Here is a 27,999-nt window from a genome sequence, read left to right as displayed (position 1 = left end):
AATGAAAGTAGAATGAAACACACCTTAGACCATTCGCCATAGTTCCAAGAGATATACGGTTGTTGAGTCTCGCACGGATGCTCGTTACAAGAAGCCCTGGACTCGGGTTTGAGTTCAGAACACAGTTCTTCGTCGGACATTTCGTCGTTGTCATCGGAAGGCTGACATACCACTTTTCTTTCCTTGACACCTTTTCCACATTCTTTGGAACACTGAAATGAACGTGTGAAATTCGGTTGTTAACGCTGCAACCGACCAACAGGTCATCGATACCTACTTCACCCCATTGTCCGGTTCTCCATTTCGCGGCCGGCTTACAACTCTTGTGGCTTTCGCATTGCCTCCGGGACTCGGGCTTTTCCTTGTGCACCACGCAGTGGGTCTCGTCCACTAATTTTCCACTCACGGAAGACACGCACGTGACGTCACGCTCTTCGTAACCCTAGATAAATCAAGTAGAGGAGTTAAATTTTAAAAAGCCTTTTTTTTTTGGATGTGAGGGACGAGACACTGACTTGGCCGCACTCGGTCGAACATCCCTTCCAAGCGTCCGCGTGCCAAGTCACGCACATCGGAGCGACGCATACTTCTATGCGTTTCGGCTGATTCCTGACCTTGCACATTGACCAGCTGACCGGTTTGCCGGTGACCGTGTTCACGCAGTCCAAAGGTCGTCTCCGGTAACCGTTGCCACATGAAGCAGAACACTAAAAGAACAAAGCCTCGTCAATTGGGTTACCGCTTTCGGATTGAGGGTAACTTAACCCATCGAAAACAATATTATAAAACTATCTGGAGTCTAAGTAATGCCCACAGATATTCCCACTAAAAAAATTACCCACAACCACTCCGAACAGTCAAAAATGGCTGCTACATTATTACTTACACTTGACCATCGGTCAGTTCGCCACGAGTACAGTTTGTTGCTGCTCTGAATGGAATTCGAATCGTATTCGGCCGAGTTTCCAAGTATTTCGTTCTCGCGTCTTTCGTCGTCCGCCGCCAAAACCGGACAAGTGTGTAGCATGCATTTCTCCTCTTCAGGCGGTTTGGGCATGAACGCACAAGCCGAATGATCCGGCACGTTACATTTGACTATCCGTCGGACTATGCCTGCCCCACAAGTCACCGAACACTGTAAATATGGTCAATTGACATTGAAAAAAAAAAAAAACACCGGAGTTCTGATAGCTAGTAGTTAGATTGCTCGACCAAACGACGATTGAAGTATACTTAACAAGATCCCCTACATCTACATCATGCACAGGTTAATAACGTGTGCACTACATCTTAACCCTTGAGCGTCCGTTACGTTTAAGATTGTTGTTTTGTTTTATTTAGAACAGGCAGCGTTTTGGTTTTGGACCAAAAACGCTTGATGTTTGTAAAATTCCAAGACAATGTGGACGGGCTATTTAAAGTGGTACTCACCGGTGACCAGAGTCCCGTGGTCCATGCTGGACAGATCGGCATCGTGCACGAATCCTTTCGGGCCGGTACGTTAGAATCGCAATATTCGGATGACAACACTCTACCACCGTCAGCGCGACACCACACCGACCTTTCCATTTGTCCTTCCCCGCAACTTACAGAACACTGTAAAAACAAGTACCTTATTGGTTTTCAATCAACACGGACCAAAACATATCACGCAAGCCGATTGCCAAAACGATCTTACCGCTGACCACTCGCCCACGGACCACTGAGGGCATTTGTCGATGGCACAAGCTCTAGAAACTATCTTGTCGTTGACATTGCACAAAGCTTCATCCCTGCTGTCTCCGTTATCGTTGACGCAACTCGCCTCCCTGTGTTGTACACCAGTCCCGCAAGTCTTCGAACACTAATAACATAGATCGTAATATTATAGTCGTTCAGTGGTGTAACATGCAGTCAATTTCCAGAGACTGTGTCAAAATTAACCTATTTACGCTAAGAATTAACAAACGGTGCTATCTAAGTAATTGGAATTTGACATAATAATTATAAATGTATGTATAATAATGAGCTAGGAAATGTATTTTAATTAATACTAATTTTTCCAGACAACTTGCAATAAAAAAACAACTTTAAAAAGTTTCTAAAATATAGTCATTAAAGTAAGCAAATGGGGAAACCAATGATTTATCTTGCCACTTATCGTTTACATCATGTGTTGCCAACATATGTTGACTGTTGTAGGCTCTGTCAATTATGAATTTTTATGTTATAAATTATAATATATTTTAATTATATCTCTTCTAGTTATTTTCTAATTAATTATATAAAATTATTTTAAAACTGTAAATATATTTAATTACTTCTCCGAAATACGTTGGCGTCTACACAAATATTTAATAGTTAAACGCAGTATTTTTTCTATAATAATAAATTATATAAATGCCTTTTTCTTTCACTATTTTCTGGTACTTATGTTCTTTATATTCGAATTAGTATTTTAATAAACCAATTCTCAGATGTATGCTGTATGATTACTTTCGTTCGCTGTATTTATTGTATTACGATAATCTAATTCTAATATTCTAGTCTAAATTATAACCCTAATTAATTTTTAACCTATCTTTAAAGTTATCTATTATATTAAATACCCCGAATTTTTATGATTTGGAGAAAGTTATGATTTCCTATTTATAGAATAATACCTGCATGTGATAACTAGAGTTACAAGTAGATCATTAAAAACAGTTGAAATTCGGTGGTTGTTGTTTTTAATTGTAATAAATAGTGTACGATACGCCTCGGTAACCATACTAGTAAGTGCCTCTACAAATTGTTTTTATTGTTTTTTAACAAAAAACTAACCTAGTTAGAATACTGTAATAAGCCATAACTCATAAGACCTGTTATTATATTAATTTATCTATATCGTCGCATTCTTGTAAAGTCAGAGGACCGAGATGTTTAGGCCTGACCTTTACCTATTGCATGCACTAGTTAGTAAATTATGACAAAAATGTATGGTATGGGTGTCGATGATACTCAGTGCGCAACGGCTATTGTACTTACCGGAGACCATTCGGTAAACTTCCACCGAGATTTCAAGCATAGCCCGGTGCAAGGAATGCTGCTGGCTGGCTTTGGCATGTGAGAACACATTATGTCAGGAAGTTGGGTCGGTGCTCGTTTGTGGGTCTCTTGGAAGCAAGCCGAGCTTTGAGTACGCGTGCCTGGGCCACATTGCGCCGAACATTCGGAATGGCTAATAATTTTCCATCTGAAAACCATTATTTAATGTTAATTGAAATAGGAAAAGAAAGATATTATAAAATAAATTGCTTTATTCACTATATACATGTAGTATATTATTTTTAAACGTATGTAAATATATGGATATTATATTATAACGTTGTTTGCGTAACGAATCTTGCTACTCTGTATACTATATACTGATATACATTATAGTTAAATTATAATTCAAGTGTGATGGTATTTAAAACGTGTTTTACTTCAGTTTGCAATGAAGATTGCATGGCTGCTTTTGCGAACGAGGTGCATCCCGGTCACTGCAGTACCCTCGGGCTTCTTCGCCCGTATCTTTTTTAATACAAACATAGACTCTTGACTGTTCACCTAAAAAATGCTGTATTTATAATGAGCTTTATTTGACAAAAATAACTGTTATCATAGATATTTCGTTTATAACTATAAATACAAAAAATATAATAATTATATAAATACATGTATGAGTGTTCGCTCTAGTTGATTAATTCGATCATTTATAAGTTTTGCTAAGTAAATGTGGTTATAAAGTCGAATAAAAAAAAAAAAAATACCGCTTCCCAACATACTCGTATTTATTCAAAACATGTTTATAAAGGTATTCTATGTTAATTCGGATTTATCTTGGTTTTAACTGACAATAAGTCAAGATATGAATAAAATATGATTTATGTGGTAGAAAGTTCCCAGTGGTTCCTTGAGCAGCTTGCTTCTCACGAGACAAAGACAAGCTTGGCGTCTAATCAACACTAATACAATGTGCGTACTAAATTTGTTATGTTTTATGTCTGAACTACTGAAATTAACCAGAATTAGATCGACTATACCAGATACCTAGTCATTGAAAGCTCTTAGTTTTAGCATGGATGCTCTTTGCATAGATACCATATTATATGGTAAATATCACTTATACGTGAGATAATGGCGTTTACCGGAGCAAATTTGGTCGCACGGTCCCCATTCGTCGGTTAGCGCCCACACGTACAGATCTCGGTCTTCCCGTATCACAGTGTACTGGTACACAATATCCGGAGCGTACAAGTTTCCCATTGACAGCAACTGCGGATAAATAATAACGTAAATAAAGATATTCAACGAGACAGGAGTCAAGACTGCCTACGTCTAGTACCTACGAGTATTACAAATGGGGAAGAAATACAGCTAAACAACTCGAGAATTAGGTTGAGTACCTGGATCCAGGTATATTTATTCCTGGTTAGATAAAATTAATGCTAGTTCGGCTCTTGTATCCTTTGTAATACAGAGTATGTATTTAAATAAAATTCTTTGAATTATTATAATAAACGTCAAACGGCATTATTGGAGAAGTAGGAAATGTTATAGATTTATTCATTTTAGCTTCGATGCAAAGCGAGAAGGTATTTTTTTTTTTTTTTTTTTGGTAACAATAATTACCTCAACTGTAACGTCTTTGTTCAACGGTCTTGACGAGTTGATCCGTTCGACGGGCGCGTCGGATCCGCTGTACTCGATGGCCGTACCACCGTAAAATATCACTTTGCTGAACATGCTCAACACGTAATTACCGTTAAGTATGTACTCGCCGGTGGTGCTGTCCATCAAAGCCAGGTAATTATCGTCCTTACTGGACCCGTGATAGCCGTGCTGGCGTATATCTAAGTTGGACGATCCGGCGGGTATTCTGAGCACTTTTGAGTATCCTTGCTGTGAGCTGTTATGCGATCCCGTCACTTGTTCGCAACTGGAGTTGTTGCCGCCGCACACGCCACACAAGTCCAGCTGACTGTTCGAACCCAACACGTGATCGCACCCGGCTTTTTCACACATCCCGTTCACGCAAATGTCGTAGCTGTCCGGTGAGCAAGGAGTGCCGTCCAAAACTTTATCCTTCAATTTATAGTAAGCCGCAGAAACTGCAACGCGGCAGAATAGTTTGCACCGTTCGTCTGCGTCTACAACAGACATAAGCAAAATACATCAGATCGTCCATTGATCGTCAGCGTAACCCCCCCTTCCCCCCTCACTTTCGCCAGTAAAGTCGATTTGGGCTACAACACAATAAAATATGTCTGACGTGGGATAGATGGGTATAAGAAACAACAGTTACACCTCGGGCCTCCTCACTTATTTTTTTTAAGGAAGACATGTCGTTAACAAAGCACTACGACACTAGGTAGAATGCTATCGAATAACAACCAAATATACTCACATCCTCCATATTTCGGTAGCCACTGCACGTTGGTCTTGAGGTCCGGAAGGTTGAATGTATCGTTGTTGAACTTCGAGCACTGTTCAGCTCTAGTAGCGAATAATTAACAAATTAATATTTATAAACCTTTATAATATTACCTTTATTACCTAAACAACATTCACTCACCTGAAGTCCGGGGCGTCTGGGGGACAGTCTCTAGTGTTACAACTTCGAACTTTTACCCGTTTTCCAACGCAATACCTTCCGCCGTTTGACGGTGGTGGGTTGTCACAGCCCCTGTAACTTTTTTGCACGCCTCCGCCACATGTTCTGGTGCATTCGCCAAATCTGATTTTAATCAAATTAGCCAAGTCATTTTAAGTTTAAGATGTTTAGGCGCAATTTTTTAAAAAAATATCAACGACTAGAACTTTGGTTTGTCAAAAAAACATTTATCAAATGATTAGTAGTAGATATAAAAAATAATTGAATAATCGAATGATTTTTAAATGTATTGCTTGTTATAAAATGGTTAACTACCTCTAAAATCTTAACTTATAAATGCCCCAGGCAATTTTATGTTGAGAAGTTTACTCTTGCAAGTTGCAGTACAAAAAACTAAAATATTGAGCTATGACTTTATTTTTTTTATCGGCATTTCTATTTTCCTATTTAAACATTTCTCCAAAATATTCATATTTCTATTTTACCTACTATAACAATCATTTAACTTTTATCGCGCATTTTCACTGCTTACTTATTTTATCTAAAAAAGTTAGCAGCATGTGTAGATTGCATTGTTTTTAATATCATTCACTACAATATATTTTAGTGTTACTAAACTGTACTTACGGCTGCCAATTTCCCCACTCGCCATCGACGGGTTTCAGTGCATTTCGGTCCTTTATCACACATTTTCCCTGTTGACACCAATTCTTGCTGTTCCAGCACTGAGTCCCTTCTGCCCAAGGCATGTGGAACGTTCGACATCCGTCTTTCTCGCCCGGTCCAGTAGTACACCATAACCGTTGGCAAACCGGCTAAACGGCCATTTAATAAGTAAAGTTTTCATTGTTACAAATAGCTAAGAAATAATAGGTATCTTTACTATTTACCATATATGAACAAATTTTCGATCCAGGACCGTATAGCAATTCACATTGTTTGTCTTCGGTATAATTCTCGCCGGGTAAGTACCTATCATTGAGTTGTCCATCGTTCTCGAGATAGTCCTTAGTTGCGTCGTCCTGAAGGCATTTTCCGTTGCCAGAGCTATTAAAAAAAAAAAATTAGACTTAACATTTACTGTATTTATTTCGAAACGGGTTCTCACTCCAAGTACTCCGTCAAGAAATGTCTACTGCAAGCGGACCACGTCCAAGGATGAGAGTTGTTGCCCAACATTCTAGACATGACGTGATGTACTTCATCTAATTGGCCGTAATCCTTGCACTTGTCGTCGTCGTCATGAGGCATGCTCAATCTAAACACCACGACCACGTCAAACATCAATGTTAATTAGTCACCCAAAAATAATTCAGATTAGGAAGATGTTAATATTTTTATAGCTGTATCCATAATATTATGTAGGTATAAATAAAATGATTATTTCCTAATAAACAAATTGTAGGGCTCTATCACGTTCACTCTCTTTCTTCGTCAGAATGGTACAAGTACAAACATGTGCCACTATTGTAAGCATTACGAATATGGCATTTTACGTACACCTAAATCAAAGTAATTAAGATTTTGCGTACCAAAAGAGTATACTTATATTATTTTTGACTCTTATGCAAAAAAAAAAAAATTAGAACGTTTTTTGAGTTGTACTTACACGTGTCCTAGCTCATGAGCTATGGTAAACGCGGCGCTTAGACCGTTATCTTGTACAATGGCACAACTGTTGGGTTTACACATATAGCCTACTTGGGCCAGTCCCAGCGTGTTATCGCATTTTTTTTGGTTGTGGTTTCGGCAGACGTGTTCTCTGGGGAAAAGTAATATAACAATATCAACATGTACACCGATGCAAATTATAGGATAACTTGAGTAACGTTGTAAGAAACAAATATTAACGAATCTCGTATGTTTTCCCACAAATAGTAAATTTGTTTAGCATATAAAAATGTCCGTACTTGTATCGACCAATTGATAAATCTATAGTTGATAGGCTGTTTCATGAGTTACAATAGATTTCACAACAAAGTCTATTAACAGCCTGCCATTGACTTTTATTTTGAAACATTTTACGTATAAAAAAACAACGAATGTTCAATATTTATATGAACACATCAGAACGTGATGTGATAATCAAAATTATACAATCGTATCAAATGTCTATCGTTATTAATCGATCTATAATTGCGGTATCCATTTATAAACATTAAACGAAATCAATAGACAGAATGGATGTATGATACAAAACGTGAAATATCTCACGCTAGAACATAATATTATGCGTAGATAAACGATCGGTTTCGATTGCATCTCTCCGTACAAACGGGCAAGGAGTATCGAGCTGTCATAAATCTATGACCCCGTCGACGTGATCTCGCCACATCGATCTATCATCTCATAATATAATTTTACCGACAATATTGTATAGTCTATTCGCCTACGATGGATGACTTTGGTGAAAAGTGTGCGTTGACACCGTGCGATTTATCTAATACCAATTGGAAAACCCAATTTCTGTACTCTGTAGCGATATTGTCTCATGTCAACTAGGTGTATTGTCGTACCTGGTCAACAGTAACGCTGTGTCATGGTGGTTGTCACTGGTATCACTCTCGTCGTTGTGATATGATTGCCATTCGCAAAACTTATTCAGCATATCAGCGGCCGCTATTCCTCCCAAGCGGTTACGGTTCTCCACGAGATTCACGTCTCGTAGAACGACTAGCTTAACTACGGATATGTGCATCGGATTGCCAATGCTCTTGTCCTTGTAAATCTTCGACACCTGTAAACGCAGAATTTTCCAATTACGGCTGCTCGTTGGTTCACGAGGCTGCTAATTTGCAAACAGTCTTACTATCGACATAAGGGTGAGTATGTAGTTGTGAAGTTCGTTTCCATGATAGTCTGCCATTTTTCTGTCGGCCACCACCATTATCTCAACTATGTATTCCGAGGACAGAGATCGCTTCTTTCGGGATTTTGGCGTGTACCCCGGAATTCCCGTGGTACTCGACACTATACTGCCGGACTCCGATACCAGCAGTTCCTCCATTACAGTATCCGAGTCGCTGGTAACTTCGTTATCTAAAATGCCAAAAACAAACAAAATTAGAAGAAAACTTTTAACTTAATCTCAAATAAATCTCAATCACTAGCGTTTTGTTTGTTATGTTCATTATACTTTAATAGGTAACTTATTTTATCGGTCATATCCTATTAGCTCTGAACATAAATGTTATTTCATACCGACTTGTGTACACTTCCAAAAAAAAAATAAGATTCAATCGCAGTTTTGCTAATAAAAATATAATTCACGTTTACAAAATCCGTGACATTGATCTTAAAAACACATAGTTTTGTGATTTTAGCCTGTAAATTGGATTGTTGCTAGATCTAGAGTGGAGCTACATAGACGATTTTCTCACAAATCTGTAGAAAAACTTACTTTTCCATTAAGGAAAAACCAAAAAATTTAAAGGAAAAAAATCACACTCGTGTCGTAATACATTTCCAGATTGCTACGAGGGAATGAATCAACAGATAACTCGAAAAGCTTTCATTATATTGTTGATTACTATGTATAAATAATGACAGCAAATTGTTATAGAAACACGATCAGCCATGATCGTACCACGCTAATACTAGAGATAAAATTATCTGCTTTACATTAATTTTTATCGATACATATTTGATTTACAGATTCGCATCGAAGCTTTTTTTTTATGAGACTGATTTCATCACTCGTTAATAGTTCATAAAACTTGTGACCTTCACGACCGCTCTATGCTATATGTTCATTATTTAGCTAGATTCTTAATGTTAAAAAAAATATATTTAACTTTTTTTAAACGGTAATAACTTTTTTCTTAAGAAATATTTTGAAAAAACATATTTATGTCATTATCTCCAAAATTGTATGTTCTTTTATTTTTATCATGGCTGATTTTGCTCTAAAATCATCATGGGGCGAATAGAATGCATTCTGCGGTCGTAGATTTTACACTAGAAATTTGAGGGTAAAACGTTCTCTTAAGATAAAAAGTAGGTAATTTGCATACTCCTATTACAAAGACGCAATCCACCTCGATAATAAGAATAATGATTAAATTAATATTCCCTATGTAGTTTTGAAAGTCTCTATATTTATTATGTATCGGATGTCGTTGTAAATCATGTATTAGTTAAACGAATCGGCTATTTATTTAAAAAATATCCGAAGCGCAGTTTGATGCACATTATAACGATTGCATTCTCACATAGGGAGTCTGAACGAACTCGGAATAAATATCTAGTGTCGATACGTCCTATATGATGAGGCCGATTCGAATTCGATGCCTAAAGCGCAACGGACACAATAGTCATTTGAATATCGATATCCTAATCCATCATAGCCAAAGACGTTCTCCCTATTACGTGGGCAGCGAGAAAAGTTATTTTAGTTGTAATTCGACTTAGGCACGTATTGAGTTTTTAAACGCTTATTTTCGGACACAGCGGGGCTGCCCAACAGTCTTAATACTTCACAAATTTACGTGCGGACATTCGAAGACGTTTGTTTTCTCTCTTGAGGTGACCGGCGGCGGCGGCGGACGCGTGGGACAACGAAACGTGAAACAGGAATGCATTACTTAACAAACTGTGCATTTCTCAATGGTGCATATTATGGTACCTATCATATAATGCGAGTTAAAGGATAATTATTATTGTTGTAAAGGCGCACGCAACAATGGTCGTGCCATATAAGTAACACCGCTGTCGGAAAACGCAAATCCCTCGCTAATGGACTTTGAAAATACATTGGTTGTAATGATATGTGTGTTAATCATGTATAGGACCCGTCTTAAAGTCGACCAGTCTTATTGTTATCGGTCGTTCATTCTAGTGGTTGTCTTGCACACGCCGGCAATTACTATTATCTCTGCCCACTCCTAAATGCCCATACGTCGTGAGACTCGCAGACGTCTCGACTTTGCATAATGTTATGCGCTTTGAATGCTATAATAATATGTTCCAGATCCAAGAATTTAAGATACGGTCGTTAACCGCATGCGCTACAGTTAGGGATATCACAGGCTCGTTGTATACACCCCGACTGTACGATGGTCGACGGAGCTTGGCCAAAAGTGTGTGAAATAAATTTAGTGGTGTAATTGATGATATAGACGGATACCGTAATCGCTCCCCATCCGATCTAACGTTACGACAAAGTCCAATAAATTCTGATCTTACCCGTTGATGTTCTTAAACGCATCCGAGTGGAGCCAAACGAATAACGATAATAATAAAAATAACAGAAATCTATGATAACCCGTCCCACCTTGTACTCCACAGTTCGGTTCCGGCTGATGTGACGATTGATGCGACCGTTCTTGCGGTGGACCGTTGCCACTCTCGGTAACGGTGGTCGGCGAACGTGTCTTGTAAATGACGTGTAGAACGGGAGTCACGTGGTCGTTGGCGGTCTCAGCGGGTTCGATGAAATAGTCACCGGCAGCCGTTCGGATGTGACCGGTCTGTAAAAAATAAAAAAAATGTTAAACACCGAACACGTTAATAATCATTTACTAGACGCGACGGCAAGAAAGTCAAATTTTCCAGGGGTCGCCAAAAACGCACGATTCGTCTTCGGTACATCTACATTTTGAACCGAACGGCCTATGTTAGGAATTAAGCGGTAAAATCTATACTGTATCGACGGTGCCTTTTACAACGAAAACAGGAGACGTTGATCGATTAACGATCGTGGATTCTAATTTCTAGTGAACCGCGCCTTCGGATCACACGTAGACAAATTGCATCGAAAATTAGTACAATGCTAAATTAAAACATGTATTAAACTCGACTTTTTTTTTTTTTTTGTAGTCGGATTATTTTTTATCAATCGTAGAACAGCCTACACGGAATCTGAAATAAACCATGGCTTAAGCACTTTAGCATCCGAAAAGAACTCTGGAAATTATATTGGATATTTTTTATGCTTCGATAATTTCAAAAAAACACCAGGTTTTGATTATATTCATTTCAGCGTTGCGGAATATCACATATCCAGTGTTAATGCAGCAAGACTACCTAGTACACGCTGTCTGCGCATTTTAAACTCTAGGCTATAATATTGTAATTTATGATATACTTTGAATCAAAACCAATTATGGAGCTCTGTGGTAAATTAATAATTGCGACACGTTTTCAACCGTATTTAGGCGAACGGCGGCCTATAAATTAAATATGATCCGGTATCATTTTTTTCATTAGAAAAAATGGCCAAAGACCGCTCCTGTTATTATATTCAATTATAATTCGTCAGGATGAATGGGATATTAATACACAGGCCTATAAGGATTGAGAAGTAGCTACGAATATACATCAACGTCTGAAAACCACTGCGCCTTCATTAATAACACAAAATATATATTAATGTCCTAGACTAAAAATATTTTACTTTCAACGCAAGTGTAGCAAAATTATTCTGTGCTCGTAGCCCCGAGAATAATGACTAATACCTAACCCATCTCTGTCGAAGCTCATTTGGATTTAACAATGCATTTTGTTTTTATTTTAGAAAATTGTGAAGATCTCTATTAAATTATGACTCATGATTTTATTTCATATTATGATTGTCAAGGGATAAAAAAAATGTAATTGAGCTCCTGGGGTTAAGCATAAAGGTTTGCATAAAGCTTTAGCAATTAGTCATTCGTTGACGTCTGTTAGCTGTGTCCACGTTTATCGAAACCTTGATAGCATTATAGTTATTAAATCTATGAATAGCATGTACAAATGTTACACCAAGGCAAGAAATAATAGTATTGTATACCGAGTGTGGTGTGTATCAGTCATACGGGCACAATGATGATACCTATAAAATGAATTATTGAATTAAAATATTATTCTCGATCCTAGCTGGGAGGCCTTTTAGATAATATTATTATTATTATTATTGTATATGTTATCCTTTTGTTTTCAAATCATCAACGTGCGATAAGCCGCTTTAATTTGTTTTACTTTTTTTTTTGTTACCTCACATCGCACACGAAGTTCTTATTTACAAAATAAAACAAAAATATATTTCATTAATAATAAAATGATTCACATTTCCTTTTAAATAACATTACACACGTATGCATTTTTTACGAGAACAACCGTGTTTTTTATATGAAATGAACGAGATAATACCTATTACAGTGTCAGCGACGATAATATTCAAGTACGTGATTATTTTGTAACGTTTTGTTAAAGATTTTGTACACGCATCATCGTATATCAAAAATGTAATTTTACCTCTTGTTTAAAGACAATACCGATTATAGTTCCCAAACAAGTATTTAGTTAACGACTAAATGAAAGCTGACTTAACTCAAATTCCAGTCAAAAATATTATTTTTTAAGTCGACTACACAATTTTATATTTCATTTTTTTATTATATATATAAAAAAAATCATTTCTTGTTACTTATTGTTTGTCAATAGTTCAGCTAAGTTTTACGCATTTGAAAAAATACTACCCTTATTTTCAAAAATTATACCTCGTTAAAAACTGTACAAACACGTTCGTTTAATGTTGAGATTAAAAATTTTAAAAAATATTTAACAAGTACTACATTTTTAAAAAATTGTAAAAGTATAAAATACATAAGTCAAATGGTGTACAATATGGAAGCGCAGAGTTATTGACATTTAATTCTTGAATGGTTTTATACTGTTCTTTTATTTATAGTATTATTTGTTAGTGTCCAGACTCTAACTTTGACTCAAGGGTTCAATTAGAAAATATTAAAACACATCAACGAAGTCTCGCCCTGTCCAGCGTTATTAAACGGGCTCGGCGTAGCACGTAAGCACGTTTTTTAAACGTGTAACGCACATATAAGTTTATTAAAAAAACATTTTCGCGAGTTGAACAAAGCATAATTTGTTACTGGCTATCAAGACATAATAACCGTTGTTACAATGTCCTACCGTTTAAGTGCATGGGCTTCTCAGAATTTATTAAACCGTACCAGATGGCCTAACGTTTCATGGTTTACAGTGCACCAGTATTGCAGTCCAAACGAGGATACATTATTTAGAGATTCAATTATACACAAGATAAAATTTTAAAAATGCATCCGTGTACTTGGCGGTTAATGGTCACAGTGCTTTGTGTATGATGTAGCGTTTGTTTAACAACAGCTGCATCAGCCCATCGAAAGCTTTCATATTAAGTACTATAACTATATATAATATACATTACACACAAAAACAGACTAGTTCTGATGTGAAAACTTTAACGTTATATTTTATTACCAATTAATATTTTTTAATTGCTGTGTGAATGGTACACTATAATGTGTTTCGACAAGTAAGTCTAAGATTATATTTAGCTCTATTATAAACATATTGCGTCCACACTGCACCGTTGCCTGTCGGTTGCATAAAAATTAAAATATAATTGTTGAATCTAAAAAAGTCCCTTCAAGACTATTGTTCTTATTACTAAGTCTTAAAAAAATTGCAACTATGAAATTTTTACCAATCACAGGTGATTGATGAATAAAGTAGACCATTGATGTTTTTATTTTAAAGGGGAAAAACGGCTTTTGCCTTATAATATAGCTAAACGCTTTTTCACGGTCATCCGGTTATTATATTGTCGACCGTAGCAGTGTTGTATGTTGTATTACATTATTTTCATTAACGAAATCAGTGTGTGTACAAAGCGTGTGATCAATTTTTTTGCATGTACTGTTATTGTTCTGATAGAACTTCTGTCTGTGCTTCGGTTGATGATGTCATTGGCGCGGTGCAGCGAATCCGAACAGACCGTGTGCATTTGTTTAAAACAATAAGGCACGTGCAACCACCAACTATATAATAATAATATAATAAAACAATAATAATTGTGTATCTCGGTTCCGACATTGGCCGGCAACAATGACTTTGTCTCGAAATCATCGTCAGACCGGAGGGCGGTGAAAGATTAATCGAAGAAACGCGGCGAAGACAAATGCTTCTTTATCCGTTTTATATTTTTTGCTAAACTAAAATTTACTAGCTCATAGCACGCGTCAAGCAATACAATGCAATTATTTGCATTGTATGTATATTATTTATAATAAAACACGTTATAATATCCACTGACACTAAGTAGATTGCACGTTGGTGGGTTACAAGGTTCGAATATAATAATTGTTATTCTTATTGGCGGCAGACTGCGTTTTCGTCAAGTGCATTTAAATTACAACAGCTTACCATCATGATGTGATGATCAGACTATCTATTAATATATAATGTTAGTGTTTTGCTCCGTCTACTCGATTGAGGTTCGTGATTTAACAACACGACTTCGGCGGTCGAAGGTTTCAGACACTTCCGAATATTATCGACAGACACGAAATACCAATTTTATTATATCCCCTTGTATTGACTATATTGCAACGAGACAAGCGTGCACAAATAATAGTACACTACATTAGAAAACTCTCGGTGATTGATCACCTTGTTTGGTATTATTCGATAACCAGTATAGGCGCACACATAGTTATAAGTTATGACTAAAATGTAAAAAGCTCCTTCATCACGACAATAATATTGTGTGTGTTACATAATGGCCATCCCGGCTTGAGCTGCATGTCTGCAGTGCAACGCAAGTATTATTGTAAGGCATGATCAACGTTAAAAAACGCTTAATGGCAAGTCACCGAACGATTTTGTATCAAAATAAAAACAACTACAAATATTAACACTTAGTGTGATCGAACCAATTGCATCATACTAGCAATCCTTTGACGCCCGTAGTTGGGGGACAGCCAACATTTTTTCCACCGCTTCAGGTTAGGACTAAAATCCAGTAAGAATATTTTACAATATTCTAAACCATTGAAACATTTATCCAGTATTAATATATAATAATAAAAATATAAATTCTAGAAAACAACTTGGCAAGACTTAGTCAAATCAACTTAATGTTTGGTAAGGTTAACCATTAATTAGCCTAGCCAATTTTCTGTAGATGTAACTGCATTGTTTTCCGTATTATTAAATTATTTTTGATAATTTTTTATGTAAAATGCTAAATTAATAAAATGTGATAAACATCAACTATTTATTTCTCATAAAAATAGTTTTCTTAAAAATTCAACTTGAAACCTGATTATGGTTTATTAGTTACTCCGGTAAATATAATAATAATATGATAGTTTATTACATTTTAGTTTAACTTCGTGTGTAAAAAAAAACTTGGCTAACAGCTTTTTTCGTGGTTTGCAGAAAATAAAAACATCTATTAACGGATTTTTTTTTAACAATATTTTTACCTTAATTTTTTTTCTCCAATTTTTATTTCAAATATAAATGAACCCTAGCTAGTATTATTTTAAGTTACAAAGCTTTATTAGCATAATTATAATATTGGGTACTATACAAATTAATACTAATTATTTAAAAAAAAAAACTACCGCGTGTTTAATAAAAAAAGAATATTTATGATTTGCAATTTTGGAATTTATTATTAAAAAAGAAATGTATTCCTGTAAAAAGAAACATTCAGTAAAACAATTATTTAGGCAATTAAATAAGAAAATAACATTTACATTTGTACAGTGTCGACGGACTCATAAGACAGGATGTAAGTAATAACAACACAGTTATTAGAGCTTCATGTACTCTAATTAACGTAGTATTTCGTTCATTATTTTCTACCCACATAAATTTTCTACAATTTGTATAATATATGTTTGCTCATTGTTTTTTATAATAGACTTAAATCACCAATGATGCGTTCGAGTAATTTCTAATATTTTCTTTTACTACTTTTATGACGAAATTAATTTTTCCAAAGAAAAAAATGTGATTAGCATTAACAGTGCAGTTATTACAAACGCAATAAAAACCTACATATAAATTAATCGTGTAAAACAACAGCCATTAATTAATTTTGATACTAAAATGCAATTTTAAGAATTAAAAAAAATGATAGTACATATTTTATTAGTATTTAAGCCAAATTCATTATAAAGTGTAAGTACACTAGTGTATAATTATTATCTGACAGACACATATACATTGTATACATGTAATGCAATTTAATTCTGTTAAATTATCATGATGCATCAATAAAATATTGTAAAAATGAGTACGTCTTAAATTAAACCACATTGTAAGGCGGCTATAAATTGAGGGCTGCAAAAAAAACTATTTATTGGGCAATAAATGGAAAATAAATTATTATTGAAATTGCATAGCATCATAAAACAATAAAATCCACAATTTACTTGTATGTGTATGCCGGTCTTAAATCTCAACTGAATTAAGTATTTGCACTGCAAATTTTGCAGAATTCGCACATGTCAAAATAGTAATGGTATAATGAAATAAACAAATTTCTAGCTAATTCAAGCGAAACCCTAGGTCAAACTAGTGAATAACATTTAAAAAATTCTCTATTGAACCTAAAGTATATATAATGTTTTATTTAAGATGTGCGTGTATACATAAGTATACTTGATACTAGTTACTGAGTACTTTAATTTTTGAAGTAGGTAACATTTTACATTGATATTCTTTATAGTATATAATGTACTAAGAACTTTTTTAGTCTGCATATTATTGGTATTAATTTCCACGTACAATATTCACTGATTTAACAAATTTTAATTGTGAATATTAAAACAATATTCATTAAAATGTTTTATTATTCGTATAATCATCAATAATCAAATGCCAATTGTACAAAATTATTTGGAAAAATTATGTCTGGCGTTTGTATACGAATTTAATTGATCTAATAAACGAAAAATGTAAGCCAACTTAAATTAAAAATCGCCTACAAGACCGATTAATATCATTTTCAAACAAATCATTTATTTTTCTGCTAATTTTTTTAACTGATTTTAAATATTGACCAATTAATTTTTGGAAACTATAAATGATTACTAAATAAATTGCATATGTGTATATTTTATGACTTTTATGACTTATTTCGTTTACGACCAAAATATATTTTTTTATTGGATATACAATTTGACGGAAATAAAATTAGTGCAATCATTATATTTGTTTACAAATTATTACAAAATTGAATTTATATTAGTTTTTCCAGCTCGGTTCAAGTAAACATACATTTACCATTTAATAAATTGTTATTATTTTTCGATGAAACATTTCACTTACAGCTTACTACTTCATATGACTTATTGAAAAATAAAAAAAGTCTGACTTTGAAATAAATGAATTAAAAAAAAAAAAATCTGTTCCCCGAAATTGTTTAAACGTTGATTAGCTGGTTTGTGCACATAGAGGCCTTCGATTTGTTTTTGTACACAAGACAACAATAATAACAATATTATTAAAGAAACAATCAATTGAAGACAAAAACCAATAATAGTTAATTGTTATAATAAAACCTAATTAATTTTAAATTTATAATAATATGAGTCATATTATGGCAATAATACAAGCTGTTGTTTCTACGTGTATAGACCTAAGAACTATTGTATTGACAATTTGAAAGAAAAACAAAAGAAAGGCTGCTTTATAAAAGGAGTAATTCGACTGACGCATCCTATTAAGTAATTAACGAGTAGCGTATAAAGTATTTCATTTTAAATGTTGAGCATCCGTCTGGAAAAAATCATACATACAGTGTTAGTTTTAAATTTATTCTTTTGAAACTGTAAATAAGTGCATATTTCATAGTACGACTTGAATTTATTGATATCTTACAGAAACTCAATGTCTCAATCAACAAAGAAATTTATATGAATGATGACATTTATCATGCCAGTTTATTTCTGACCTAAAATGAATCGCTTTTTGTTAAAAGGGCATATGTTACATGTTTTTTCAAGATACTGTTACCATTGATATCTTATCACCACGATATATTGTACGGTATTATTTTTCTTTTAACTAGACAGACTGACTTTAGTCCTACTGTTTGCGTCACATTAAAACTACCATAGCCAACCCCTGGTATGTCACGTCGTTGTAGATTTTGTATTTGGCATACCAAAAGACTGGTGATGTGTTAAGGGTATGATATCTTAGATTGTGCGACCGGAGTACACTAATAAATCGTAAGACGATTACATCAGTGCTTATCGCATGGTCCCGTGTGTGCTCGCTATTCATTCATATTTATTTATTATATATACAGGGTTAAGTAAAACGATATTGTCCCGGTGTTCGGAAACGATGGCCCTTGTCGTGTATCTTCTTGTTTATTATGAGAAACGAGCACGACACGCAGTAAATTACATTAACCTGAGCGCACAATCTTTTTGTTTCTGTGAACTGGTTTCAAGATTTCCTTCACGTATTTTGTCTGGCCGCCTGAGCAATTTAAAGAGAACACACTAATGTCATTGCTGTTTAACCTGAAGACCATCCGATGACTGAGCGTTGATTTTTGAATTTCAACGTTAAAGCTTAAGTATAGTATTGCAGCAAACACCAGTTATTGTCTCGATTAATTCAAATTGTGTATGCGTACAAGCGATACTGTAGACCGTGGCTAAACGTGTATTGTTCGATGGAACAATACGGCGAAATTCTGTAAATAACGTCCAAGTAAGCACTGTGTTTTGTTGTTTAAATCTAACGCGTGTGGCTCAAGTTTAGTGTCAAGGATATATTATAAACGTAACTGTACTTTTACTTAAAATTATACCATAAAAATAGAGTGTTGTTCAGTTGATCGCAATTCGCGTTCGTGGTTCGAGTAATTGATAACCAAACATTTGAAGAGAACAAATTTCCAAAACAAATCAATCAAAAATTGTCATGTACGTGAGTTGATATGAAAAATATTGAAAAGTAATACTACTGAAAACCGTGTAGGCGTTAAGCCTCCCAAAGGTTGCTCAATTTTAATTTTAAAACATAATGTCGAGATTACCAAAAATATGAATTAGTAATTTCATAAAATACAAGCGCAGTACAAATCAAGTACAGTCTATTGTTTTTGACATTAGACACAGAAAACGTGGCTGATATTATTAATATGTAGTTGTCTCTAGCTACCGTGTACCTAATGCGGTAGCGCCTATGTGAGACTATTGTAGTAAAAGGGTTTGTACCGAATTTGGAGTGGTGGTGTAGACCGGTTCCGTCTGAATGGTTAACGAAGTCCGGCGAACTCTAGAAATCTTCGTATTGTCTACGTGGACCGGCCGACAAGCGGCGACGACCTCGATCACACCCCTTAAACGGTCTGATGGTATTTTTAAACCTCCGAGCCGACTGTCGTGTAAACACCATAAGCCCGCTATAATGCCACCGCACACTCGCGCTTGTATTTTTATACATATATAAATCTAAATATATAGCCGTCATATTGATACGATTTCACGGACAACGTCTGCTGTTGCTCGTTCGGCAGCTCATAAACGTTTTTGGCAATGTTGACCGAGCAAGCGGAGAAAGACATGGCGGGCACACCGCAAAGGGAAGAGAGAAAGAACGGCCGTAAGTAAAGCTCCATCCCGTCTTCGTTACAAATTATACAGGGTGTTTATTTTTTATTTGTACACGTGGACCGTAGAGGCCGTCGAACCGACACTCGACAACCGGATGATGTGAAGTCGGACGACCGTCGGTGCGATAGTTTTTGCAAAATAATAAATTTATAAATGTACCTATATATATTTTTTAAATCTTACAGCGAGCACGTAACTGCGATAGTGCAAAAACGTTAAATGGTCACTGGTCACGCGCCTTCGTCATATTGGCCGTTGATGTGTGGCCAACGACCGACGGTGAACAATTTAACGGTAATATTATATCGACGACGGTTTTTGTTGTGTTATTAGGTATTGTCGTTGACATTGTTGGATTGTAAGAAAAGTGAAAAAAAAATTATGATTTACAAGAAACCTTTACAAAAATTTCCATTTTCCTCTTGGGAAAAAAATATAAAAAACAGATTCGTTATTGTACTTGATACATCGCACTTTGTTATGGATAATATTGTAGCCAAGACAAAATACAAAATCAACCGTGTCATAATAAATGATCATGATTGTATGCAAACATCTTCACAATTCAGTTTGTAAATTGCGTCCCTGGTTTTTTAATTTTCTGTAAAATGCGTTTCAAATTATCACCTCTGCTTCATTTCGCGTTTCCATAGACTTATATTGGTATGGCTGCACTTCCATTTCCGAATGTCGTTTATTTATTATGATGCATACATTATAAAAGCCCTGGGATCTTTGACTAGAATCGTATTACTTAATATTAAATAATCTAATGTGAGCACTAAATATATAATTAATTTCTTGCTATGCACTAACAGTAGAATAATATATACACGAAGAGAAAAACTCTAGGTCATAACTCCAGTCTTGTTACTTAAAAAAAAAAAAAAGACTACATCTAAAACACACGGTTTCTTTCTAATAATATACTTTTTGATTTAACCGTACTACCCAAAAACGTATATTACTGGATATGGAATTGTTTACCTTATATGTAATTTGATAATGTAACATTAAATAAATAATAATACAAATTTTGTATGAGATTTAAATTTCACTAAAGTGAGCATTAAAAACTTAAGTTTAGTCTACTTTTTTTTTAGACAAAGAAAAAAATACATTATATATCTCCTGAATTTATAAAATCGAATTGAATACAAAATGTGACCAGTACCGCATAAAAATTGGTTTTAAACCCTAAGCTACCTAAAATGACACACTGGGAAATCAAATCATCTCAAGTAAATATTTCAAATGAAAAATCGTATATTTTTTTTTATTGACAGTTTTAACAAAACGTCATTTCATTCTATTTTGAAATCCGTCTATACACCTTATCAATATGTCTTCCCTTATTCGAACATCTGAAAACGGTTGATTTGATTATTTTAATCTAAAATAACAACACTCGTTATCAAACAACGAGTGAGTGTTATAACATAATGTTCTTTTTTATTTGCATATAATTTGGATGACGTCAAATTTTTTCTGAGGATTGTCCAGCGTTGGTTTAGTTTGTAATTAAAAGCCTTGACCCTTTATTCTTGACACGTGGAAGCCAAAAATGTTTTATTTCTGATATCTATAAAAACGTATTCATTTTGTTTATCTAGATACAATGCAAAGTAATGTCATTTACCCAATAATTATTGGGTAACCATTAAAATCATATTGCAAGCAAATATTATAGACGTTAATTAACAGAAATATGGGGGTAGATTTCCTCATATTTGCGTACATTGGTCTTGCATAGTACATACAAGATGTTATATGATTTAATAATTTTACAAAAAATGAAGAACTCAATGTTATGTAATTATGTTTGATAAATAAAAAAAGAGTGGAGTATATTAACTACGAGTATAATGTAGTATCGGATCTAATAACTTTAAAAAATAATTTTTGAAGCTGTATTTTAACTTATCTAATAACATTTTAAAGAAAAGTTACTGTTTCGCCTCTTGACCAATGCTGGTTTTGTTATTGTATCACACATAGTATATATGTAATTAAATTACTGTTGCCGTCCATTCAACGTTCAGCTGTATTTTCATGGAGCGTTATGCGCAAGTTGCTAGTGATGTTCGACAATTGTTATTAAAATATTACTAAAGATAACATTAAAACGATTTTAACAATTTTATGTTATCGACGATTGGCTTTGTTTAAACCTTTATACTACCGTCATGTCGTCGTGGGTAGGATGCGATTAGATTCAATAAAGACGTTCTATCGTCGGATGACTGATGGAATTCCACAATGTTTTGTTCTTATTGACAGGAGCTTAATCATCACTGTGGTTTTTTATTAGCCACTGAACCGGGGACTTAATAGACGGAGGTGAAAATATATACTCACTCAACACTCCAAGCATTAACTTCTATTTTTGAAAAGGGTTAGTGAAAATGTTAACTTGAAATTTTTTTCTAGTTTGAAGCTTTTTTTCTATTTTAATTTTCAATAAATACGGTAGTCCTTTTATACCAAATGTATTTTCAAAGCATACATTCGATGATAAGTTCTCAACGCTCATACGTATTTAAGCCTTAATGTAAACACAATGCATAGTGCTATTATAGGTATAGTAAGACAAAACTATACACAACTACCTACAATATAATATTGAATTCAATGGCCTATGTGAATAATTTCAGTGTTAAATCAAGTTATTAGGGTAGTCGACGACAATAATTTTCGGGTATTTAAAAAAATAGTAATAGGTAGGTGTCAAATTAATATTACCACAAAAATATCATTATCAATTATTATTGTTCGATTTTTTGTTTATTACCTGACAAGTCATAAATCACTCAAAACTTAATTTTTTTAGAGATAGGTAATTTTGGTTTTAAAGAAAATAAATATATAGTGCGCATAAACAAAAGAAAAATATTGTATTGTAATAGCAGTCAAATACATCGAATTTAAAATTGTTGTCTGTTTTTGAAAGGCATCCCTGACATTTTTTTAGGCTCAATAAATAAATAAAAATATACATACTTGTGTATAATTTTAAAGTTTAATCACAGACTATATGAAAACAGATAGCTCACTCGGCCGAGATCAAAGGAAATTTTTAAAAAGACTGATTAGGGCTGCACAAAAGTGTAGCCGTATGAATTAATATCAATTATTGTGAAGTTATTTTACAATATTATTGTACAAATTTCTTATCAACCATAAAGTTTAAATGATAACTACCTACTATATTATAATGAAACATATTACACGAAATTTTATACTCGATCTGTGGTCAGACTGATTTCATTTTGGTCATGTGACATCTTGGTTTTTTTTTTACATGCCGAATGAGCTATCTGTTTTCAAATTATAGTCTGTGGTTTAATTGTTATTGTAACTAAATCCATGAATCATAATTAATTAGTATCTCTGTATATTATTTAACGCGTTGTTTTATAATATGAACCCGTTAAATTTGAGCATCTAGTTAAGGTACTATGGCAAATACCCAATAAACATTTCTATAAGGGTAATAACAAAACTAATTAATGCATAATTAGATATTTTCAAATTGTGTACAACAATTTAATTTTATATAAATTGAAATACTATTGATACAACGTTTGTTCGAATTTAATCAACTAATTAATAGTAATTATATTAAGGTACATGCATGATGCGGGCACAAAAAAAAACCGTGCCAAAAAAACTGTAGGAAAACTCTCAATACCTACTTAAAATATTAAACAAAACGTTAAAAAAAAATAAAAATTATAAGCTTGTTTAATATAGTAAAACAAAAAACAACATTGAGAATAAAAAAATGCATATTCAATTATTATGCAATGAAAATAAATTCTGACTTTCTAAAACTAGAAATAAAAAAAACGTTTGATGGTACATGTATAAATGCAGCTGCTACGATAGTTGATTGAAATGTTGCCAAATAAACATTAATGTGGCCACGTGCAGTTAAGTACTTGGCGGCTGTTGTATTTTGATTTGTTAAAACGTTCAACAATACAATAAGACTCGAAAAAAAAAGTAATAAAAAAATGCAAAAATTTAAAGGCGGTATACGACGAAGATGGGATTCGAACCCACGCGTGCAGAGCACATTGGATTAGCAGTCCAACGCCTTAACCACTCGGCCACCTCGTCACCATGTACGTCACAATCGAATATGTTGGCTTTTATGGGCTGAATGCCTGAATATTATACTTATCTTAATTAATAAAAACTGCAAAACCTATTAAAAGATCATTTGACATTAAATATTTATTTATTCAAAAAATATTTATGAAAATAGTTGTTACTTTTTTTTAAATTTTCGAAATGTCAGCTGTCAATACCTAATAGTGTACCAGTTGTAAAAAAAATAACTTATTATTATTTAAAAAATTATTTTACAAGGATAACAACTACTAGGTTTAAGCAAATGACAAAGTTCTTTATTTTATAATTACTTAAATAGACCTACTCGTAAGTATTTAAATTATCCATCTATGTACCAAGTTTGGAAACAAAACATTTTGTAACACTATTCTTGAATAAAATTAAAAAGGTACTTAGTTAATTTTGTATAAAATTATCATCAAAAATGTCAATACAAAGAATCAGCCATCATATGAATGTTTCCTGTAAAATATTCGAATTGATCTTATTGATGTTTAAGACATATAGTACGTAACAAACGCTATTATTATATTACAACGCTACAGAGAAAAATGTACAATTAGTTTCTTGAACTAGCGATTACAAAAATGGGATCGTGCATTATTTAATTACCCATTTATACGTATTTCAATGAATGATAAAAATTATAATGATCATAATTATTCATAACTTTATAATGAGAGTAAAATTTGTTTTTTTATTATTTTGAACTAAGTATGTTTTAACAATAATAAATTAGTTTCATAATTGAAAATATTATATTAACGGTAAAAATGGGGGGTTAAAAACGGCTACATTATTTGTTTAAACTACAACAGTTATTAATGTTGATTAAATGATAAAAAACAGTACTCAATAGAAAAATATTCTAATAGCTTAATTGATTTCGAACTTGGAAAAATTGTAAAAATAATATTTTGTTAAATTATTCCTTTTTGAACGGTATAAAATAGTATTCCTGGAATGAAAACCCGCATAGATATTTCGTTTTAAAACTAAAATATTAATTTATGTAGCATAACTGTTTTCAAAAAATCGGCCATATTAATAATAATTACAAAATTAGTTAGTAATGCGAATAGTTTATAAAGTAAATAGTAAATTAAAGTGTTAAAAAAACAAAAAATTCACACGATATCGACGAGGATGGGATTCGAACCCACGCGTGCAGAGCACATTGGATTAGCAGTCCAACGCCTTAACCACTCGGCCACCTCGTCTCGTGCTCGGAAATGTTAAAAAAGAGTTATTTAAACTATCAAGTTTTTTTAAAATTTTGTAATCAATTATTACATTACCATATTATATCATAATTTGTACTCAATTAAAACTTAAAAGTATTATCATCAAAATGATCAGTATTTAATTAAAATTTTCTTTCGGTTTTAAAGGGCACTTTGGGTATCATCTATTACCATTTATTAGCTTTTTTTAATTAACCTTTTTTTATTAAGACTATTTTGTTTAAGAATTATTATTTTTTTTAAAAATGTTTATATGTTTACGTACTGAACAGTACCTATGTTGTGTCACTAGACACTAAGGCAACTCGTTTTTTTGTTGTTTTTTCATTAATCATTTCTTTGTAATTTATTGTATCTCTTTTTTATTTTAATAAACGGTTGACTCTCTCTGTCTCTTTCTCTACCGTAATATTTGTTTTGTTGTTGTCTCTCTGTCAGTAGTTAGTATATAGTCTGATAGTTTTAAATAAATTAATCGTATGATAAAATGCTTTAGCCTTTAGAAAAGCATAAACCAAAATGCTGCGCTGTTTACAATATTATGATATTGTAAAATTTTAGAATGAATTAAGTAGGTAGACAATAGATATCTATAGTACAAGACTTTAGAAAAAAATGGAAAATTAGTAAAGAAATTCATTGTAATTTACCAAATTTAGTGATTTTTTTGTCGTAATAAATATCGTTTTAATCATTTTTGATTGAAAAAACTTAAAAAGGTCAAATACGTATTAATTAATAATAGGTATAACTTTGGTAAGATACAATATTGTTTTCAGTCATCGGCATTCGGCGGACACATAAAGTAGGTATTATAGGTATTTTTAATTAACAATACATATTTTATAAAGTATAAACCACAATCCTATTAAATAATACAAATAATAGCATCTCCGGCCACAGCACTTCAATATGTCAGTAAGAAATAGTACTTTGTAATGGTTTTGTAATTTTTATGGACTATAATAATTTACAGCGACATTATGCGTAATGCGAAAGTTATAATATTATTTATTAAGGATTGCATTTTTTTTAGTATGATAGATCTGTTGAAAGTTTTCCGCCTATGGAAATTTAAAAAAAATTGGAACAGGATCATATTTTTTAATTGTTTTTAAAGAGGTAAAGAGGTTCAATTGGTAATTTTTTATCTAATTCAGTATTTATCTGAAAATAAATTTGAATCTATTATTATCTTTTTAGACCACCTATTTTATGATTTTAAATTTATTTTTATTTTAATATTAGGCAACCCTAATAATAGAGTAAAATATAAGCAATTATAAATGACAATTAACTAAATAATAGGGTTTTTAATTTAACTATCGTATACTGTACACTTAAATAATACTTATTTAAAAATTCGTTAACCTACATTTCTTTTTTAATCTAACGGAAAAGATTATACGATCCGAAGAGTAGTATCTACACATTAGTTACTAAAAGCAATATAGTGTTTTTTTTACATTAGATTTTAGTAAAAACTACTAGGAATTTATAGGTAAATATAAATATAAAATCTACAACTGTATCTAAATAGGCTCTACAGATTAAAAACTTTAAAGAAATATTTCAATTTAGATTTTAATTGGTTATGAATTATGACTTCTATGATCTGTTCTAGTATCTATGATCTGAATTTTTAAATTGCTTAACGTTTTTAAATTCTAAACGTTTTTAGATAATCGAATTGATAAAAATGTCTTATGGGGAGTAGAAATAGAAAAATGATTGAATTTCGGACTCCTCTCAAAAAAAACATTCTAGTCCTTGCTTGAGCACCGTAGTTTTTAAAAATTTTAATTTTACTTATTTCATTTTGTACTTGCATCGCAATAGGTGATTAATAGAGTGTCTACAAATCAATATAACCATTTGCATGTGTGCCAAAAAGGAGGAAATTAATTTTGTTATTTTAGAGTCTAAACTCTAAAACATACTAATACTTAAATTTATCTAGAATAATTGTTGACAATAATTTCCTACAATAAACCATACAACTCGACCATTAATAAAAGATTAATGGTCGAGTTTTAAATAGAGCTTCATAAAATATTCGAGTTCTGACAATATTTATTGGTTCAAAACTACACGATGTCCACATGGATTTTTAGTAGAATACTGAACAAAATTAATATGATCGTACTTACCATTCCATCGCATAAGCTGACTGCCACAATAGAGCCCGATTCGCCGGAAACGTTCCCTGAGTAAAAGCATCCATCCACCTTTATATTTGGCGATTCCCTCCAAGATGTGTTTTGTTTCATGTGAGTGACCTGCGACGAGAGAGATTTAAATTAAAAACACTTATTCATTAACGATAACATGTCATTATATTTAAATTACGTTCTATAATTAATGATTTATGTAAGTTACTGGCTTTCTCCCAACATAATATGTCATGTATACGCATGTCGACTTGTGCTTGATGCACAAATGCATTAAAAACGTTTTTTTTCCTTCAAATGTATGAACTAAGAATAAACAAAATTGTAGTTCTATATGAAAGAGCCTTTCATACTGAATTACTTATTTAAATATTTTAAAACTTATTATTTTAGATACATACATCTGTACAAATATCCTATAA

General features: G+C 33.0%; 1 protein-coding gene and 2 non-coding genes across 4 annotated transcripts in view; all 3 read right to left on the bottom strand.

Annotated features, from left to right (window-relative positions):
* LOC126835578 (A disintegrin and metalloproteinase with thrombospondin motifs 9-like) overlaps positions 1–27,999 on the bottom strand; it is an 84,230-nt gene that overhangs the window by 5,181 nt on the left and 51,050 nt on the right. For both annotated transcript variants that reach the window (XM_050568250.1, XM_050568251.1), the window contains 20 exons: positions 27,557–27,685; positions 10,890–11,085; positions 8,427–8,656; positions 8,134–8,354; positions 7,227–7,379; positions 6,726–6,875; positions 6,508–6,664; positions 6,245–6,432; positions 5,579–5,740; positions 5,411–5,499; positions 4,636–5,153; positions 4,152–4,278; positions 3,447–3,570; positions 3,007–3,214; positions 1,679–1,843; positions 1,432–1,596; positions 887–1,135; positions 516–707; positions 278–442; positions 24–212 (listed from right to left, as the gene is read on the bottom strand). In XM_050568250.1, coding sequence (XP_050424207.1) covers positions 24–212; positions 278–442; positions 516–707; positions 887–1,135; positions 1,432–1,596; positions 1,679–1,843; positions 3,007–3,214; positions 3,447–3,570; positions 4,152–4,278; positions 4,636–5,153; positions 5,411–5,499; positions 5,579–5,740; positions 6,245–6,432; positions 6,508–6,664; positions 6,726–6,875; positions 7,227–7,379; positions 8,134–8,354; positions 8,427–8,656; positions 10,890–11,085; positions 27,557–27,685 — 3,777 coding nt within the window. The remainder of the gene's footprint in view (positions 1–23; positions 213–277; positions 443–515; positions 708–886; positions 1,136–1,431; positions 1,597–1,678; positions 1,844–3,006; positions 3,215–3,446; positions 3,571–4,151; positions 4,279–4,635; positions 5,154–5,410; positions 5,500–5,578; positions 5,741–6,244; positions 6,433–6,507; positions 6,665–6,725; positions 6,876–7,226; positions 7,380–8,133; positions 8,355–8,426; positions 8,657–10,889; positions 11,086–27,556; positions 27,686–27,999) is intronic.
* On the bottom strand, positions 24,066–24,147 carry Trnas-gcu (transfer RNA serine (anticodon GCU)). Its single transcript has one exon. It is a non-coding gene; the product is annotated as a tRNA-Ser (tRNA).
* On the bottom strand, positions 25,301–25,382 carry Trnas-gcu (transfer RNA serine (anticodon GCU)). Its single transcript has one exon. It is a non-coding gene; the product is annotated as a tRNA-Ser (tRNA).

The sequence above is a fragment of the Adelges cooleyi genome, unplaced genomic scaffold (genome assembly GCF_023614345.1).
Source record: "Adelges cooleyi isolate 19-005CV unplaced genomic scaffold, UGA_ACOO_1.1 ACOO_flye_CR_arks_rails_tigmint_CR_PRNA_23, whole genome shotgun sequence".
In the NCBI taxonomy this organism is placed as follows: Eukaryota; Metazoa; Arthropoda; class Insecta; order Hemiptera; family Adelgidae; genus Adelges; species Adelges cooleyi.
This window is presented reverse-complemented; position numbering and strand designations above follow the sequence as displayed.